Source organism: Monodelphis domestica, chromosome 2 (genome assembly GCF_027887165.1).
Source record: "Monodelphis domestica isolate mMonDom1 chromosome 2, mMonDom1.pri, whole genome shotgun sequence".
NCBI classification, from domain to species: Eukaryota; Metazoa; Chordata; class Mammalia; order Didelphimorphia; family Didelphidae; genus Monodelphis; species Monodelphis domestica.
In genome coordinates this window covers 89,881,649-89,901,170 of record NC_077228.1, presented here as the reverse complement: position 1 = coordinate 89,901,170, position 19,522 = coordinate 89,881,649, and the positions used below count along the sequence as shown (strand labels likewise).

Here is a 19,522-nt window from a genome sequence, read left to right as displayed (position 1 = left end):
AAGCATTACATTGGTATATGATGGAAAAATATCTCTTGCTAAAGTGAGAAGCTACATTTAATATTATGAAATTTTATGGAACTAAACATAATGTTCTATACTGGGGTTCCACAAATCAATTTCACAAGCACAAGATGGGAGAGATATGGCTATATACAGTTCATATTAAAAAGTTATGGGGTTTCAGTGGACTTTAAACTCAATATGAGGCAACAGTGCAATATAGCAATGATGAAAGTTATTCATTTTGTTTATACTAAGGAGGCAATGGCCACCACCCTGATCTGTGCATGACTTTAGGAAGGACATAAACAAACACGGAGAGAAAGTTGTACCTGACGGTAACTAGATCTTTGAAATTCAATTCTTTTATTTTTCAATCACTTTTGCTCAGTGCTTAGTTCAAGTCAATTTTTAGTCAGAATGTATTGACTACTATGTTCTAGGTACTGTGCTAAGTCTAGGGGACATAAGAAAAGGCAAAAGACAGTCAGACAGTCTCTGCCCTGAAGGGACTCTCTGAGGGAGAAAATAAGCAAACACATGTGTACAAACAAGCTATATTTAGGAGAAATGATGAATAATGGAAGGAAGGCATGCTTAGAATTAGAGGCTTCCCATAGAAAATTTGAGCCATATCTACTGAAGCACATTTTCCATCATCTTTAATTTTTATTATTTCCTACTGTTAAGAGGATGGATGTGCTATCCTACTTTTGACTTTTAAGAATAGTTTCACATTTGTGCTAAGGGGATTTGAAGAATGGGATACTTCTCAATCTCATCCACTTTCCTATATCCTCCCCAATCAGTTCCACTGTCAGATGCTCACACTTAAGTTCCTCTTTATTGGTAAGACAAGATTTTATTGACAAGATCAAGCAGAAGATTAGTTCCCTTAACACTATTCATTCCCCAGAGAAATACTAACCCTCATTAAGATGGAAAACACTTAAAGTTGTAATTCAGGGACACTGCATTGCCTCATCAGCTAAAATAAATAAAAGAGTAGGAAACTGATGTACAGGCTTAGCAAAGTTAAATGACTTGAAAGATTCCATGAGTGCAATTCTAAAACAGGCCTGAACTTTTATGCTACTTGTCCAAACAAACTCCCCAAATTCATTCTTCTGATGAAACCAAATAGAAAATTACAATAGCACATAAGTATTAATGTATACATAGAAATTCCTCCTCTTCATAAACAAAAAAATTCAGAACTAGCACAGTTTGTCTTAGGGAAAACAGATTCTGTCAGATCTTTTTACATATTTTTTTATTTCCCCAAAGAGATGATTTAAATAAGAAAAAGACTTTAATAGAAAAATAAACTGACTTTTCCCAGTCCTTACATAGATCCATGACAGCTATCCACTAAACTGATAAAATCAGTTGACTCTAAGTGATTTCTGATCAGTGATGGACTATTTCAGTTAAACAGAACTATATGCAGAAAAAAAAGGTTAAAATCTGGGGATTTACAAAGATTAGTAAGATAGGACTTCTATCCTCATATAGTTGTACCTTCTAATATGATGTCTTACTTCCTTACTCTAGAAATAAACACTACATTCTAATATGATGTCTTACTTCCTTACTCTAGAAATAAACACTACAGGTCCTGTGTGTGTGATTATTGTTTTTGCACTAGAGATTATCAAAGAATGGGAAATATTTTTATTTTACTCTTTGTATGCATCTTTGAAATAAAAAAAAGATGGAGCTTGACAAATATTTTATAACAAGTATAATAGCATATAATTACTTATTTCCTTTAACATATATTCCCCAAAGTAATATCTGGGTCTATATACAGAGACTAGTAAGTAATATAAAACCCATAAACAAATGCACTAAGTCTAATATAGGATATATGATGTTCAGAAAGGTTTGAATATGTTCAATAGATTTGTGTTTACCATTATTATAGGTAAACAGCACCTTTACAGCTGTCTGCCTGCCTTCCTTACCTCAAAGCACCTAATCATCAAGTAGGATTATAAAAATATCTTTGAAATATACTCTCAAGTTTTTGGACGATAGCCCTTCAAAATTGTGCTTCAATGACTACATGCTAGAAATCACCCTCATATCCACTTCCATTATCCAGTCTGTTAGGGGCCATGAAGAAATCTGACCTTAATCACCAATCTGCTATTGTATTTCAGGAAAATATTACAAGGCATTTCTTTACTGAAATATCATGCTTCATATCACCAGCCACCACCTGCATCATTTTTACACTGTCAGATTTTGTTACTCTCTTGATTGAAATGGAGGTTATTTTAATGCAGGTGGGCCATTTCATAATATGATTGATTAAATTAAGAGGTCAGATACCTTCAGCATCACACTCTCTCTGAATAGCACACAGGTTACTCAGTGTAGTCTTCAATAATGGTTACACTAATGGTAATTTGTTTACAATAATTTCAGATCAACTCATACGATGTCTCTCACTTCCATTCTATGAATAAGCTCTCATGTTATACTAAGATGGTGAATTATTGATACCATCAGAGTACTCAGAGGTAATTATGAACATAAGTTTTAAAAAATGTTAGTGAGCAATTACAGTTGGTAAGGCAAAATAATTTAAATAATCATGGGAAGGAAAGAAATAGGATTTCATGTAGAAGAACTAGTTTGCATCCTGGATTCCAATTATAATCTAGGTGATTACAGGTTATAGGTTTAACCTGTCTCAATCTTCACATCTATAAAAGTAGGATATAATACCCATGTTATCTACCTCCTAGGGATATTAAAAGAAATAACAGTAAAATTTTAAATGTCATAAAATACAATACTTAAAAATAATTGGTGGTATGAAAAATTCATTTTTGATTATCAATAGTTTTTACTTTTCATTTGGGAAAAGAGTCTTTTTACTTTAATATTTTCAAAATCCATCATATCATAATAAAAGTTTCCTGTTCAGCAGAATTTGTGCTTAATTTCTTTTTCATGTGAAGTGTGTTGGATCATTGTGGAAACTCTAAAGAAATGGAATGGAAAATATCTTAGATTTTTACAAACTATAGTTATGATAATGGTGACTTCCCTACAGAGAAAAGTGTCACAGGCTTATAAGGCTGCTAATTATAGTTCTTTCTTGATATTTCCAAAAATTACCATGGATGAATTTAACAGACTACTTTATAAGGGGAAATAATAGCTCAGCCTTTTTTAGAGATTAAAAAATAATTTTGTTTCCCCAATTACATGTAATAATCTTTTCCATGTTTTTCCAAATTATAAAATCTAAATTGACACTGTCCTTCCCTTTCCTCTCCCCTCCCTGAGATGGTAAGCAAGGTGATCTGGATTATATATGTATAATCTTTTTTTCCCCCTTTTAAATAAATATTATTATCCCAAATGTTTACAAAATCAAAGAAAGCAAACATTTCCATATATGTATATATAAATAAAGAGGATATTTCACAAATTAAATCACAAATCTCCTACACATTTAGCTTATTTTTCTTCATATCTACATAATAGATTCTATCCACAAGTGTCACAACCCTTCCTCACCCTCCCTGTATCACATAGGAGGTCAACATGTTTATATAAAGTCTTTTCTGTTTTATCTTTCTGTTTACTTTCTGGTATGGTAACATTCTCAATTTATTGTATTGTATATTTATTATATAAATTGAGAGAATAACATTCTCAATTTATTGTGACTGTATAATGTTCTCCTGGTTCTACTCATTTCACTATTCACTCTTTTCTATAGACCCTTCCTGTTTTTTTAATCAATCTGTTCATTATTTCTTATGGTGCAATATTATTTGATCACAATGAGATACCACAATTTGTTCAGTTCTTTGCCAATAGATGGATAGCCCTTCAGTTTTCCAATTTTTTGCCATTACAAGGAGAGCTGCTATAAATACTGGGGAACATAATTTTCCCCCCTTTTCCCCTGATCTCCTTGAGAAACAAACCCAACAATTTTTTTTTTTTGCTGGGCATAAGGGTATACACAGTTTTATAGCACTGGGTATATTTTCAAATTGCTTTCCAAAGAGTGGATCATTTCACATCTCTGCCAACAATGCATTGGTGTCCCTATTTTTCCACATCCCCTCCAACATTTGTCACTTATCCCTTTTGTCATTTTAGCCTGTCAGGTGAGTTTGAGGTGATCTCAGAGATTTTCATTTACATTTCTCTAATCAGAAATTACTTGGGCTATTTTTTTACAAACTTATATATGGTTTTGATTTCTGAAAATTATCTATTCATTTATTTTGCCCACTTATCAATTGGGGGATGACTCTTATTCTTAAACATTTGACACATTTCTTTATGTATTTTAGATATGATATCACTGTCTTAAGGGCTGCCTATAAAATCCCATCCCCCACCCCCAATTTTCTGCTCACCTTCTAATCTTGGCAACACTTTTTTGTCTGAAAACTTTTCAATTCAATGTATTCAAAATCACCCATTTTACATTTGACAATACCCTCTGTCTCTTGTAGATTCATAAATTATTCTATCCATAAATCTGAGAGGTGGTATGTTTCCTGTTCTAATTTACTCATGATATCTCCTTTTATGTCTAGATGATGTATCCATTTGATCTTATTTTAATGAATGGTGTAAGAGATATTGGTATACACTTAGTTTCTACCAAACTAATTTCCAGTTATCCTAGACATTTTTACCAGTGTTGCTTTATCCCCAAATCTTGGATCAATGATTTTGTCAAATACCTGATTACTATAATCTTTTATTGCTATTTTTTGTATTTTTGTTCTATTCTACTGGTCTACCTTTCTTTTTCTTAGCCACTACAAGACAATTTTGGTAATTACTGCTTTATAATATAATTTAAGAGTTGGTATAGACCTCTTTCCTTTACATTTTTCTTCATTGATTCCTTTGATAGTTTTGATCTTTTATTCTTCTAAATGAATTTTGTCATTTTTTTAGCTCAACTAAATATTTTTGGTAATCTAGTTGGGATCACATATATGATCTTATTAATCATATTTCCATATAAGTAATGCTGTGAGGTTATACTCATATAAAACAAAAATCCAAAAATAAATATACATTTGAATTTAAAAACAGAAAGCTTTGATCTACATTCAGATTCCATCAGTTCTTTGTCAGGAAGTTAATTACATTCATTGTAATAAGTCCTTCAGAATTATCTTGGATCATTGTATTGCCCAGAATAGCTAAATCTTTCACAGATGATCATTGTACAGTATTGCTGTTATTATGTACAAAATTTTCCTGATTCTGCTCATTTCACTCAGCATCACCTCTTCTAGGTTTTTCTGAGGTCATGCTTATCCTTGGCATACTAGTATCCTTTCACAATCAGATACTGTAATTTGTTCAGCCATTCTGCAACTGATGGACATACCTTTAATTTCTTTTTTATTTATTTTTTTATTTAGAATATTTTTCCATGGTTAGATGATTCATGGTTCACTCATCCTTCCCTCCCCATCTCCTGGAGCTGACAAGTAATTCCAGTGGGTTATACATGTATCATTGTTCAAAACCCATTTCCATATTATTCATATTTGCAGTAGAGTGATTCTTTAACATCAAAACTTTAATCATATCCCCATCTCATTATGTGGTTGATCATTTGTTTTTCTTCTGTGTTTCTACTCCCACAGTTCTTACTCTGGATGTGGATAGCATTCTTTCTCATAAATTCTTCTGGATTGCCCTGGGTCATTGCATTGCTGCTAATAGAGAAGTTAATTAAGTTCGATTATGCCACAATGTATCAGTCTCTGTGTATAATGTTCTCCTTTCACTCTGCATCACTTCCTGGAAGTTGTTCCAGTTCCCATAGAATTCCCCCAGTTCATTATTCCTTTCAGAACAATAGTATTCCATCACCCTCAGATACTACAATTTGTTCATTTATTCCCCAATTGATGCACAGTCCCTCATTTTCCAGTTTTGTTTTGTTTTTTTTGTCACTACAATGAGTGTGGCTATAAAAATTTTTGTACAAGTATTTTTTCCTATTATCTCTTTGGGGTACAAACCTAGCAACAGTATGGCTAGATCAATTCATTTCTGCTCTCTCTCTCCTTTCACTCTGTCCCTCTTAAGTGTTTTCTTCTAACCACTGCCTCCCTGGAATTACTCTCCCTTCTATTAGCCCCTCCTTTTATTATTTCCCCCCTACATGCCTATAACCTATAGGGTAAGCTGAATGTGGATGATGTTCCCTTTCTGAGTCAATTCTGATGAGAGTAAAGTTTAATCATTGCGCATCATCATCCTCATCCTTCCTTCCATTTTAATGACAGTTTTGCACCTCCTCAACTGAGACAATTTACGTAACTACATCTTCCCCCTTTTCTTGGTGCAATCCTCTTTTGAGTCCTTTGATTTTTTTCAATACATGTTCTCATACTCAACTTATTCCCTTACCTTCTGTCTATGTATACATACTCCTTATAACTTCTCTAATAATGATAAAATTCTAGAGTTATAATTATCATCTTTTCATATAGCAAAGTAAACAATTTGACCTCAATGAATCTCTTAAGATTTCTCTTTTGGGTTTACATTTTTATGTTTCTCTTGAGTTTTGTATTTGAGCTTCAGATTTTTCTGTTCAGCTCTTGCCTTTTCATCAGAAATATTGGAAATATTCTATTTCTTTATGTGATCATTTCTCCCTGGTAGAATATATTCAATTTTGCTGGGTAGATGATTCTTATTCATCAACCTAGCTCCTTTGCCTTTTGAAATATCATGTTCCAAGCCCTCTGATCCTTTAATGTAGAAGCTACTAAGTCCTATAAAATTCTGACTGTGGCTTCATGATGATTTCAATTATTTATTTTTGGCTCCTTGCAATATTTTCTCATTGACCTAGGAACTATGGAACTTGGCTATATTATTTTCCTTTGGAATATCTTTTAGAAGATGATGGATGGCATCTTTCTATTTCTATTTTGCTGCCAGGTTCAAGCATATAAGGGGAGTTTTCTTTGATAATTTCTTGTAATATGATGTTTAATTTTTTTTAATTATTGTTTTCAGGAAGACCAATAATTTTAAAATTGTGTCTCCAAGATCTAGTTTCCAGGTCAGTTTTTAAAATACGATATTGTATGTTTTCATCTTTTTTCATTCTTTTAATTTTGTATTTTTTTATGTCTCATGAAGTCATTAGCATCTACTTGTCCAATTCTAATTTTTAAGAAATTATTTTCTTCTGTGAACATTTGAATCTTTGTTTCCATCTGGCAAATTCTACTTAAGAGGTTCTTTTTTTTCATTGGGTTGTTGTACCTTTTTCCATTTGATCAGTTCTCTTTTTAAGGAATTCCCTTCACTAGATTTTCTGTGCCTCCTTTATATGTTATCAAGTCTGCTTTTTAAAGTGTTATTTTCTTCACGTAGTACTTTTTCTCCATTTTTCTTTCGCCTTTCTTATTTGAAATTTGAAATCCTTTTTGAGCTCTAATAGAATTTGAGACCAATTCCTCTTTTCTTTGAAGTTTTACATGTAGCTGCTTGGTCTCATTTTCCTTTCTCAGTTTGTGCTTTGCTCCATCTCATCTGCATAATAATTTTCTATAGTTGTCTTTTTCTTTAGATGTACACACATTTTCCTAGACTTTTTCTTGACTTTTATTTTTAACATAAAGGTAGGCTCTGTTGTCAGGATAGAGAATTTTTTGTATTTTCTTGCTGCCACTCTTAGGTATTTTTGGGTGTCTGCATATTTCAGTTCTTCCAATTTTCAGTTCTTTCATGTCCACCTTATTTTCTTTGAAGGTTATATGAGGAACCTCTGGGCTGAGAGTTCTTGAAGATACTTCCTACTACTGATTCAGTCTCCTTCAGGGTCTGCTTTTTATTTGCTGAGACTCAGGATCTTACTATGGGATTGTGGTGATTTTTGGGCCCTCACTACAGGCTTGCACTGTCCAGGCATTTGGGGGTTGTATTAGGATCACGAAATACAAGGGGTGAATGTGGGAATGCTCTGCCATTGCTTAAGGCAGAGTTTCAGAGTCTAGCTGATGACCTGAGCCTGGATTCAGAACCTTGAGCAGTGGGGGACAGGGCCACTCATTATTGACCTACACTATTGGAGATGCTTTGTTATAAAGACTGAACTCCACTCTGACTGCAGCAAAAAAAGACCTTCTCTATCTACCTTCCAAATTGTTCTCTGCAGGAAAATTGCCATATGTCATCCCCTTATTGTTTCTGACACTCCAATATTCATTCTGAAGTTTTCTTTTAAGGTTGATTGGAGGGAGTTTTCAGGGAAATTTTAGTGTTTCTGCTTCTGCTATGCCATCTTGGCTCAACATTTTTAATTCAAATTTTCATTTGTATTACTAGCATTAAAAATAAGGTAAAATGCTAAATAGGATAATGATAGAAGGAAAATCTCTGGTGTTATGCATTGATTTTCTTTTGGATATTGAATATTTTGTGTTTTTCATCATTAACCTTGAATGTTTCATAAGTGAGACTCAACTAATATTAATCATCATCTTTATAATATAGCTAGTAGTTATATACCATTTATTATGTGGCAGGAACTATGCTAAACACCTGTAATTATTATGTCATGTGAGCCTCCCAACAATCTTAGGAGGCAGGTGCTATTATTGTCATCCTTTTATAGTTGAAGAACCAGGGCTAACAGATCTTAAATGACTTGGCCTTACTCATATAGCTAATACGTGTCTGAGGTGAGATTTGAACTCAGATTTTCCTGACTCCCTGCCCAGAGATCATAGTGATAATTATATATCAATTTAATGTTAGGAGTACCAGGCTAGCAGCTAGGAGATCCAGTCTCCCTTCTTGGTTTTATCCCTAGAGGATAACATTATATAATCAAAAGCATTACAACCTCAGTTTCTTTATCTTTTCAATGAAGAAAGTGGGCTAGGTAGTTTGAATATCCCCCCAGCTCTAAAACTCCATGTTTTGGAGTCTTGCAAACAACTATATTTTAAAATTTATTTTATAGAATCAGTCCCTGGCAATATAGAGGTAGTCGATAGGTTATTGGACAAGGAGGAATTAGGAGACACAGAGATAAATGACATTTAGGCAAGCCATTTCAACTCTTAGTTTCGATATTTTCTTCAGTTAAATGAGAGTTAGACAAGATGATTTATTCAGTTTCTTAAGATTTCATATAAATCTATTTGTTGCAATAAACAAGCAATAATTGTCACACCTTAGACTTAAACTTTCCATTAGAAGCCTTTGTAATATTTGAAAGCCTCTGAATGTCAGAGGTTCTGATTGTCTAGTCATTTTTGTTTTATTTGTGAATATCCTTCACTAACACAGTTCATTGCATAGAGCAGGAACTTGTTGAATGAAACGATAAAGGAATAGACTGATGAAATGTGAGAGAATAATTAAAATATAGCAATAATAGTATAAAATCATAGGTGCTTTTTTCCAAAATGATAACTATTTTTTAAAAATAAAATATAAGCATATCAATAGTTATTGATTTGCAAGAGAGCAGATTCTTTAATGTGACCTAGATCAATTTCTTGTTTTAAAATATTGGAGTAATCCAAAAGATGTGGATAACCTGATTGGTGTATGTCATAATAAGTTTCATTGTTTGTCATTCTCATACATGTCTTCTTATAGCAAAACTACCAAATAATTCCATTGAAGGCTTTTCATTGGTCCTTTGAATATGTCATGAGTATTAGTGCGTACTTCCCCCATGTTATTCCTTACTACTATTATATATGACCACCATGCCCTTGATGATTTTTATGACATTTTTCCCATATGTAGAACATTATTTTTAATATGCTGCAACCCATTTATCCCCACTATCTTTCATTTCCCTTTGGCTTACCTATAACATTGATTTTCCTAAAGTTTTTGTTTGTTTGTTTTTAAGATTCTTAGTCATATTGCATCGCCAGAAGAATACTGAAGTACAAAAATAGGTTTTATGTCTGGGAATCATTTAGGACAGATAATCTCATAACATTACCCAAATAAAATGCAACACAATCTCCCCTTTCTATTCAGTTTTGAGCTCACCTTGTTGTCCATCTTACAAACAAACACACATACATGTATATATGCATATACTTTATTCATTTGATTTCTCTTGTGTATATATTGATATATATTGATAAATATATTGATATATATTGAAAAAATATATTGATAAATTAATCTTTTTTAATCTGTGATTTCCCATTTCATTAGGAAAATTGATATTACATTCTTGGATTTGAAGTAGTCAATATAATGTCATTTTAAATAAGAGCATCTGAATAATCTTGCCATTCACAGAAAATCTATTTTCTGTTTGAATATTTTGCAAAAATACTTCTGCCATGACAAAGGATATCCATTCTTTGTGAAGTCATTTAGTGAGCACATGTCTTCCTACACATCACCAATGATACTTGGAATAGTTGTATATAGGTTTATCATGGTATCTATCAAGGAATTATATTATTTTATACATGGGAGATACCTTCTTCATGGAGAAATTGAAAAATTATTTTATCAAAATTAGTCATTGAGTTTCTAATAAACAAACAATAAACACAATAAACACACCTCACAGATACTTGTGTGATTTTCTGAGATATGGCATATTAAAGAAAGTCATCTGTAAAGCACTTCCATTTCCTTCCTCACACGTTCACCAATGGTGTGTGTGTGTGTGTGTGTGTGTGTGTGTGTGTGTGTGTGTGTGTGTGTGTGTGTGTGGTTTACATTCTCCTAATGATGTAAAAGGTATGAGGAAGTAAAGTGATGAATCAATATTTTATTTTCCGGTTTTTGTCTTACTCCCCACCCTGACCCAAAATGAATCATCTGATTTTTACTCTTCTTTGGGATTCTTTATATTTTTTATCCTTGGATGTGGAAAAATTTGTTTTTAATGCTTTTTAAAAATTAAAATTAACACATAGATTATATAATCTTAGAATATTAGAGTTGGGAGGTACCTACAAGATGCCATTCCTTCATTGCAAAGATGAAGAAATAAATGGAAGCCTAGAAAGCAGAATTATCCTAAAGTAATTCAGCTATTAAGTATAATAATTGATATAAAAAACTCAAATTTCCCAAGTTCCAGGATAGTTTTCTATTTACAATCTTGTACTAATCTTCAGAGGACGTTTTGTTTGTATATACACCATTTTAACTGGAACTGTCATTTCTTTGTAATGTTGTGATACATGTTTGAGTGATCCTTCCCTAGATAAGAAACTATTGCATTTTTATCAGGTATACTATTCAAATAATTCTTAGTAATTTGCATATATACTAAAACATGTATATGGTTTCCCTAAGAATACATAGATTCTACATCAAGAGTATCCAAATGATGAACTTGAATCAAGTGAGACTTTATGCTGTTTTTATGTGTCTAGAGGTAATTGATTATTCATGAGTACACAGTCTATAACCTTGGACTTATCAGGAACTATCACTTTAATGAAACAGAAGTTTTAATATTTGTTGCCCCTCTTCACTTTACCAAAAAATGATAACTGTTGTTTGGCTTGAAACAATATAATTTTTCCTACCCATCTATTCACTGAAAATTTATCAAATGACTACTATGAGTCAAAAAGGACAAAACAAAATAATACCTGCCTTTCACAATCTCACATTCTCCTGAAGAATTCAGTATCTTCAGAGGTTATTTAAAAACACCTTTGTCTTTCTTCTTCCCCCCTCCCCTTCTAATTGTGGCATACTAGCATGTTTTATGCATGGATACCTGTTTTTGGCCAATATATGCAGAAATAATAGACTATATAGAAATATATTTCCTTTCTCCCTTTTTTCCTCTTTCTTCTAAGGATTTGGCTAATCAATTTTAGTCATCCTAACTTTGCTATTTGATGGTATTGGCCTTTATATTGTTTTACATTTACATATGGTATTTCTTTACCAGTCTCCATAATTTTTTATTTGCTGTCTCATATATCTAGAACACTTTCTATTCTTTTCTAATCTCTGATGTAGAGTCTATCTCTTCCTTAAAGATGAAGCCCAAGCACTACTTCCTATATTAAGACATTCCTTATTTCCCTTTCTCACTATTACTATTCTCTGTCCCTTCCTCCTTTATATTTATATTTATTCCACATATATTTATTCCAAATCTACTGATATATGTGCTTATTTTTCTCTCCTGAGTGATGATGAATTATTTAATTCTTCATATCTGTATCTTCAATGCTTATCATCATGTCTGTCCAGTAATAGGTGATTAAGGGATACATATTGCTGATTGATGTATAGAGATTCCTCAGTTATTTTTCTATTTTCCTTCTTTTCTTTTCAACATAAAGGCCTCTCTAGCCACAAATATTAATTCATGCGATCCTTCATTCCTAATTAGGATATTAGTTGCTACTACCTTGTTTTTTAATCATTTATGCATATAGATATTATATTTTGAAGCCAAATTATTAGCAGATTGGCTTCTGCCAAGATAGGTGCAGCTAATAGACAGTACCAAATGTAGAAAAATATAAGCCATTCAAAACAGAAACATTGATATATTTTGAAAGAGAAGATGAAAATGTGAAGTTACTTTTTCTTGTGATGAGTAAAATAAAAAAGAAACAAAACAGTCATTTAGGGGAGATCTAGTTAAACTAACCTTTCCTGCTTTTCTAAATGATTAAGGCAGGTTCTCAAAGTCTGTCTCAGCAATACCTTCTATTGAGTATCATTGATTTGTTTTGTGTTTATCTGAAGTCAGAGTCAATGAACCCATTTTAGTTTGAAAGACCACAAGTGTGTCTTTATATTTAAGGACTAATTGGTCCATTTGCAGACAAATTCATCTTTTTGGCAAATAGACCTATTTCTGAGTACATACCATAACAGGCTTAGCCATTTTTTTATACCTAGAAATACAGTCCTTCCCAGCTTTGCATATCTAACTCCTACTAGAATTAAATGCCCCACAACATAGCTATCTCCTCCATGAAGTCTCTCTAATCTATTTTGCCTCAGACTTAACATTGTCCTTTACTTTGTAATTCTAATGCAGTTATCATGTTATAGTTTATATTAGCAATATCTATATTATTGTATCCCACATACCCCCTCCAAGCTTCATGAAGTCCCGAATCTAGATTTGCCTCAGTTTTGTGTCTATCCAAGAGTCTATCTTGATATTTCACACATAGTGATTTTTTTGGAAAAACATTTAATTGTTTGTTTACATTGCCTTAGTCATTCCTGCTCTTCCTATTTATTTTCAGAGATGTGTGATATATATATAGACAGACACACACAGGGGAAACAGAGAAAGAGAGACAGAGATAAGACACAGACAAAGATTGAGGGAGTTCATCCAGAAATTCCCTAACAAATGAAATCACAAGTTGTCTGTATAAAATATACATGATTGTTAACAAATACACACAAGAAGTCACTTTCACAGAAATTTGTGTATGAAAATACATTGAGAAGGAATGATGAAAGTGTAATTCTGTGATTTGTCTTTATTGACCATTTATTTTCCAACTTTTAGTTTATTCTTTTGAATAGTAGCAACAGCAAAACTACATTATGCTTCACAACCAACTTCCCCAAGAGAAAAAGGAGAAAGAAGGGCAAACAGGAGAAGCACTCAAGAGAGTTGACCCTAAGATGTTCTAGTGCTGCAAAGGGATTGACTGAGAATGAGCTAATAGAAAAATTTATTTAGAAGAATTCCATTTTATAACTTAGTTTTTTAGCACCTAAAATAAAATTAACTTATGTATGATACTTTAGAATAGTCAGATTTCAATGCTTACTTGTCTGAATTTTGAGAGGTTTAAATTTTTCTTTCCTGATTAATGGTAGATTAGAAAAAAATTGATTTCATTTTAAATTAGTGGCTTCTGAAATACATTAGAGGCAGCTAGATGGTGCAGTGTATGGAGTGTCAGCAGTGGAGTCAATAAGACTCATCTTCATGAGTTCAAATCAAAACTTTGACTCATTAGCTGAGCAAGTCACTTAACCTTGTTGGCCTCAGTTTCTTCATCTGTATAATGAGCTGGAAAAGGAATTGGCAAACAACTCCAGTATCTCTGTGAAGAAAACCCTAAATGGGTCACAAAGATTAAGACACAACTCAAACAACCGAACAATAGTAATAAAGTCCTTACAGCTAATATTTCCCTTCTTAATTACATTTATCAATACAGTGCCTTAATTTTTTCTCATCAGTAGGTATGACTACTGTAGTTCCCTTCATTATTCTTTTTGCTTCCAAAATAGTACAAATTCATGTTTGAATAGCTAGTTTGTTATCATTATAAAATTTGTTTCCAATATGGATGATATTCCAGTTTAGCAGAAGACCCACAATTACAAAATGCTAGAAAGAAAATAAAATCACTTTAATGTGAATACTCAATTTTAAACATTTTTGTTTAAATTAATTCTATGTATGTGATAATGTTAAAATAGTGGTTCCCACCCCCCCAGGATTACATTTTGGAAACTTAATTAAAAGATGTCAGCTCCCATAATATAACAATATTATCTCACAATAGAATCTCAAAAATAATTTTTTCATATTCATCTGGTATTCCAGTTGTTTACTGAAGAAAGATATGTTTTATGGAAGCTCTTCTATTTAATATTTTAAAGGCCTCTGATTTAAGTAGAATCCAGACTAGCCATTCTGAACTTTGTGCTATATTCAAGGAGGTATATATGTAAAGAGCATAAAACTGAACTAGAATATAATCTATGAGAATATTTCTCTTTGAACATACACACTACATGAATTGTTTCTTTCATGACTCTTTTGGAACATAATTCGCAAGAAGTAAAGCTCTTATTTGTTTATTTATGAATTGCATAAAATATTTTATTTTGCTTAGTTTATAAATAACCAAGATTGTCTCCTTTTATGTGTTTGCATATGAATTTTATGTCTGAATATGTGTACATATAAAACACAGATAAAATTAAGATACATGTATGAATTTAACTATTTTTAAGTAAGCAGGGAAGCACTGGTATTTCTAAAAAAATGTGGAAAGAAAATGAATAGTCATCCGTTTGTGCATGTTTACACACATATCCACACATATACGTATATGTTAAGTATTCTTGGTGAAACTCTTCAAAATTTTATAGCTAACCTACCAATACTAATTTCATGGTTTTTCTAAAATGTGGAAATAAGTTTATAGAATATAATTCCTTCCAGTTTTTTCTATGTTGAATCCTATCCATGAAATATTTAGTGAAAAAATCTATATTTTACAATATTTCAGAAGAATTCACATTTAAAGCATTGTGTAATGTTGTATTATTATACAAGTGTGCAAGTTTGAAAAGTTCGCTATAGCATCATTGCTAATAGAATGATGCATTAAAAATCGAAGTCATATGAAAACATATGGTGCAAGTATGCCAAATTGTGAAGAATACTGGACCACCAAATCCCTTGTTTCGTCATTCAATTCCAAATGAACACAATAAGTAGGTTGTGAAGACTTTTTAGTCAACTCGTTTTATACTAGTGTTGAAATTTTTTTGCATTATTTCATGGTGATTCTAAATTTTAATATAAGAAAGAGAAAAGCAGCATTTAGGAAAAGTCTCACAATTGTAAAAATAATTATTTTGTAACAAATACCTCAAAGTTGTGTTATCACTTAATTTATTGAGATTTATGCTATTTAAAAGGGGGGAAAAAAGAAGGATTGCACACCTGAAAGTTGCTAGTAAGGAATGGTCTGAGCTTCTAAAGGCTAACTAATTGCCTGTGTATTTTGTCTAGGTGTTGAGGGAAAGCTAAGAGAATGAAGGCTCTAAGTACCCTGTGGAAGCATGATATGGCGGTGCAGTGCTGGTGCTGAATTGCTCTCTCTGATGGCTCTATGGGAGTGGATAGCACTGAGTCTTCATTGCTGGGTTTTAGCAGTTGCTGCTGTTTCGGATCAGCATGCCACAAGCCCCTTCGACTGGCTCCTCTCTGATAAGGGACCCTTCCATCGCTCACAGGAATACACAGATTTTGTGGACAGAAGCCGGCAGGGATTTAGCACAAGATACAAGATTTACAGGTATGAAGCAAAGGGAAAGCAATTACAGAGATATCATCCTAGAAGTTGTATATAAATAATGATAGATTTCTTTAAGGGAAAGTTTCAGATGGGGAACAAAATTACGCAGCCCTAGAAAAATCACCATAGCTAAATATATATGTAGTTGTTGTATATTGTATATCACAGGAGTGCTTTCTCCATTTTAAAAGTATTTATTGATGATTTAAAGGACTTGGAAATAAATCGAATGGCAGTGACCACTTGTGCCTTACAAATTCTAGAATGTTCCAAGCTCATAAAAACAATTAAAATTAAAAAAGTAAATAGTTTTGCTATCTGGAAGCTTTGTCTCCCTTTAATATTAATTATTTTGGCTTTATGCTTTATAACATATTAGAAGAATGCAAATGTAAAACTATTTTGAGTTAGTTACTGAAGTATGAATCCTGATATGATGTTAAAATTGTAGCCTCGATAAAAATACCTGTGACTTCAAAGGTTTTGGGGAGAAAACAGATGAGAAAAGGCAGCAAGAAAGGAATTAATCAAGGACAAAATGAATTGGAAAAGCAATCTTTCACTCTTTAATTGCTATTTTGCATCTGATTTTGTATGTTTCAGAAAATAAGTCTATATTTTAAATCTATTTTGATTGATGCTTTTACGTGCTATTGCCCCAAATCCGATCAACCCATAAACTAGAAGAATACACAAATGGTCATCTGCATGGATTTCATATAATAGTTATATGTGAAGTGTTTTTTTTTTATGAGTAGAATCCCTAAATATTGACTTTAAATTCTAGAATAATGTAAAACTGGTTTAGAAATTGTGTGTGTGTGTGTGTGTGTGTGTGTGTTTGTGTGTGCTACATAACTATAAGATTTATTTTCTGTTTTGTGTGCACCAGAGGGCACTGTGCTGCAGGTCAATATTTATACAGAATTTTGCACAGCACACTGAGAAATAGCCTGTAAATCATTTCAGGAAATTCAATTTGTGGAAGAGACTATATAGAATGAGTGTTAAAGTATAGTTTATACTAATGCTTAATTTATAAAGAAAAATTATTTGATTCATAGAACTGTAACACAGGTTTATTACCTTGTAACAACTTTGAAAGGAATCTTTAAAAAAAATCTGTCAAAAACAAAAGAATATAAAAATTAAGTTTCAGAAATCACAATTGAGTCATTCAATAGATCAAATATCTTATTGGAATATAAGAAGCTGGTACATTTTGTTTGTTTGTTTATTCATTAGTGGTCATTAACTGGTTTTGGAGAGCTATCATCTTATTGGTAGCTACAAACTAGCAAATTCCTTAAGTTTTAAGCAGTAAGAATATCTTATGTTTTAGTAACTTGGGGCAGAATTTTAAAGAACTAATTAAAATGAATGAAATTAGTTCATAGCACCAGAAGGACCATGACCTTTGTTTTTTTTTGTGTGTGTGTGTGTGTGTGGTATTAGTTTGGTTTGGTTTGGTTTTGTGTGTGTGTTTATGCTTTCATTTGACATATCAGTCATTCAATTCTGAATTTTTAAAGTAGAAGGAAAGTTTTTGTTTCATAACAAGATAAGTTGGGAAAAAAAGCTGTTATTTTTTAAAATTATTTTTCTATTTTCTTTCCAAAGCCAGACTTGGGTAGTATTAAAACCATAGTTCAACTATATAACAATTTGCATTTGATTTTGTATATATTTCAGAAATAATGCAGTTGCCAGTGAACATTTTATTAAGTACTCTTGGAATTAATAATGGGAGGATAGTGAAAGATTATGGCATTTAAATTTCTAATGTTATTTTACAGAACATTATCTATGAAAGGATGAACACAGAATCAAAATATAATCCAAATCATACACAAAAAAAAATGTACTTTCTCCTAGTTTTTAAACTCCTGTTTTTGGGTACACATTTTAAAGAGCATGGCCTTTCCTCATTCTTTCCAGTGAAATAATTTTGTTTGTTTCTTAGGCTTACATCATCCTTTTACTTAGTAATGGCTTAATCCATAGAGCATGACCCCATAAAGGAATCTGGCATTTTCATTCACAGTTTCATTCATTTGATGTACTTGATTCCTCTCTGTAAGTAGTTAGTCTTTTAAATAAGTTTAGTGAACAATTCTTTCTTTTTGTTTTTTTTTATTTTACTGGCCATAGCATATCATAAAACAAAACGAAACAAACAAAACAAATAACTTCAACTGGGCCAATGCCTAATTTATAGCTTCTTTAAAATTACTCTTTTTATGGTTAATTGTATTTTTGGCATAGTGTATTTTTTTCCAAGAGTCTTTTTAGAATTTACCAAAATTTCTTAAGATAATTTCCATATTTTAAAGATATCTCCTTCTACTTTCTCTTTTAATATCTATTCCTTCTTAGGAAGTAGCTAAATTCTACAGTGATTTTCGTCACATCATCCTTCTCCTGATGATGTTTTCATTCAGTATTTTTCTTTGGAATTCCTTGTTATATGTTGTAGCAAGCATGTTGATAACCATCTTTTAGCTCTCCATTGTCTTCTGTGTACTATTTATGTTGAGTACTTTGGAGGAAGTTTTTTTTTTTTTTCCAGTTAGCAAAAGTGCTCTGCAATAACAATGGTAGAATGCTAGATTTGAAAACATGGACTTTGCTTTGGTATGAAGCCTATGGGCAGCAAAGGTGCTTTGCAATTTTTCAAAATTAAGAGAAACCATTCTCCATCTTTTCAATTCTGGGCCCAACTTACTGTCCTTTTGGATTGCCAATCCAGCTATATGTAATGCCATTTGCAAACAAGACATCTGGAAGGTCTCCTCATTCACAAGGAAACCGTTTTTAACTTGGGTTCCATGCTGGATTTCCTCCAGTGTAGTGGTGAAATACATTTCTTTGGCTGATGTTTATTACCAGAGAGCATTTTGGTCATATTTGTCAGTGAATCTTGAATGAATTTGTTGTTTATACTGCAATAGCTTTGTTAAGAGTCTTATATGGCAACACTTTGTTCTACTATCTCAAAATGCTTTTTCATAACAAAAATAAGCACAATGAGATCTTGTATTTTGTACTTCTTTCAATTGTGAAATGACAAAGCCAGGGTCCATGTTGACTACCACTTGCAGTAGCCTTATTTTCTATAGATAGATAGTCTTATCAGAGATGCCCTGATATGTATAGATGGTTGCAATAAAATTTTTGTATAGATGGGATAATAGGTATATTGATATTAGTTGATGATCTTTTCTTGATCATTAAAAAATTGTGGTTTGACATTTTTTACATGCTTTTACTATCTTCTCCCCTTTAAATACTTTATGTTGGTCTGTCTTTGCTTTCCTTCTTGCATTAATTCTAGCATGGATCTTCTCTACAAGTATTCAGTCTAGTCTAGCTGCCTTTTTATATTTTTAAGTGCTGTTTACATTTGTAAATATCTCCAGGAGTGTGATTTAAGGCTATGGGTGGGG

At 32.1% G+C, this 19,522-nt stretch overlaps 1 protein-coding gene across 3 annotated transcripts in view; it reads left to right on the top strand.

Moving 5' to 3' along the window:
* The window catches only part of BRINP3 (BMP/retinoic acid inducible neural specific 3), a 501,932-nt gene that overhangs the window by 14,118 nt on the left and 468,292 nt on the right, over positions 1-19,522 (top strand). For all 3 annotated transcript variants that reach the window (XM_007480975.3, XM_007480976.3, XM_001367197.4), the window contains exon 2: positions 15,791-16,076. In XM_007480975.3, the coding sequence (XP_007481037.1) occupies positions 15,841-16,076 (236 nt within the window). In that variant the 5' untranslated portion in view covers positions 15,791-15,840. The remainder of the gene's footprint in view (positions 1-15,790; positions 16,077-19,522) is intronic.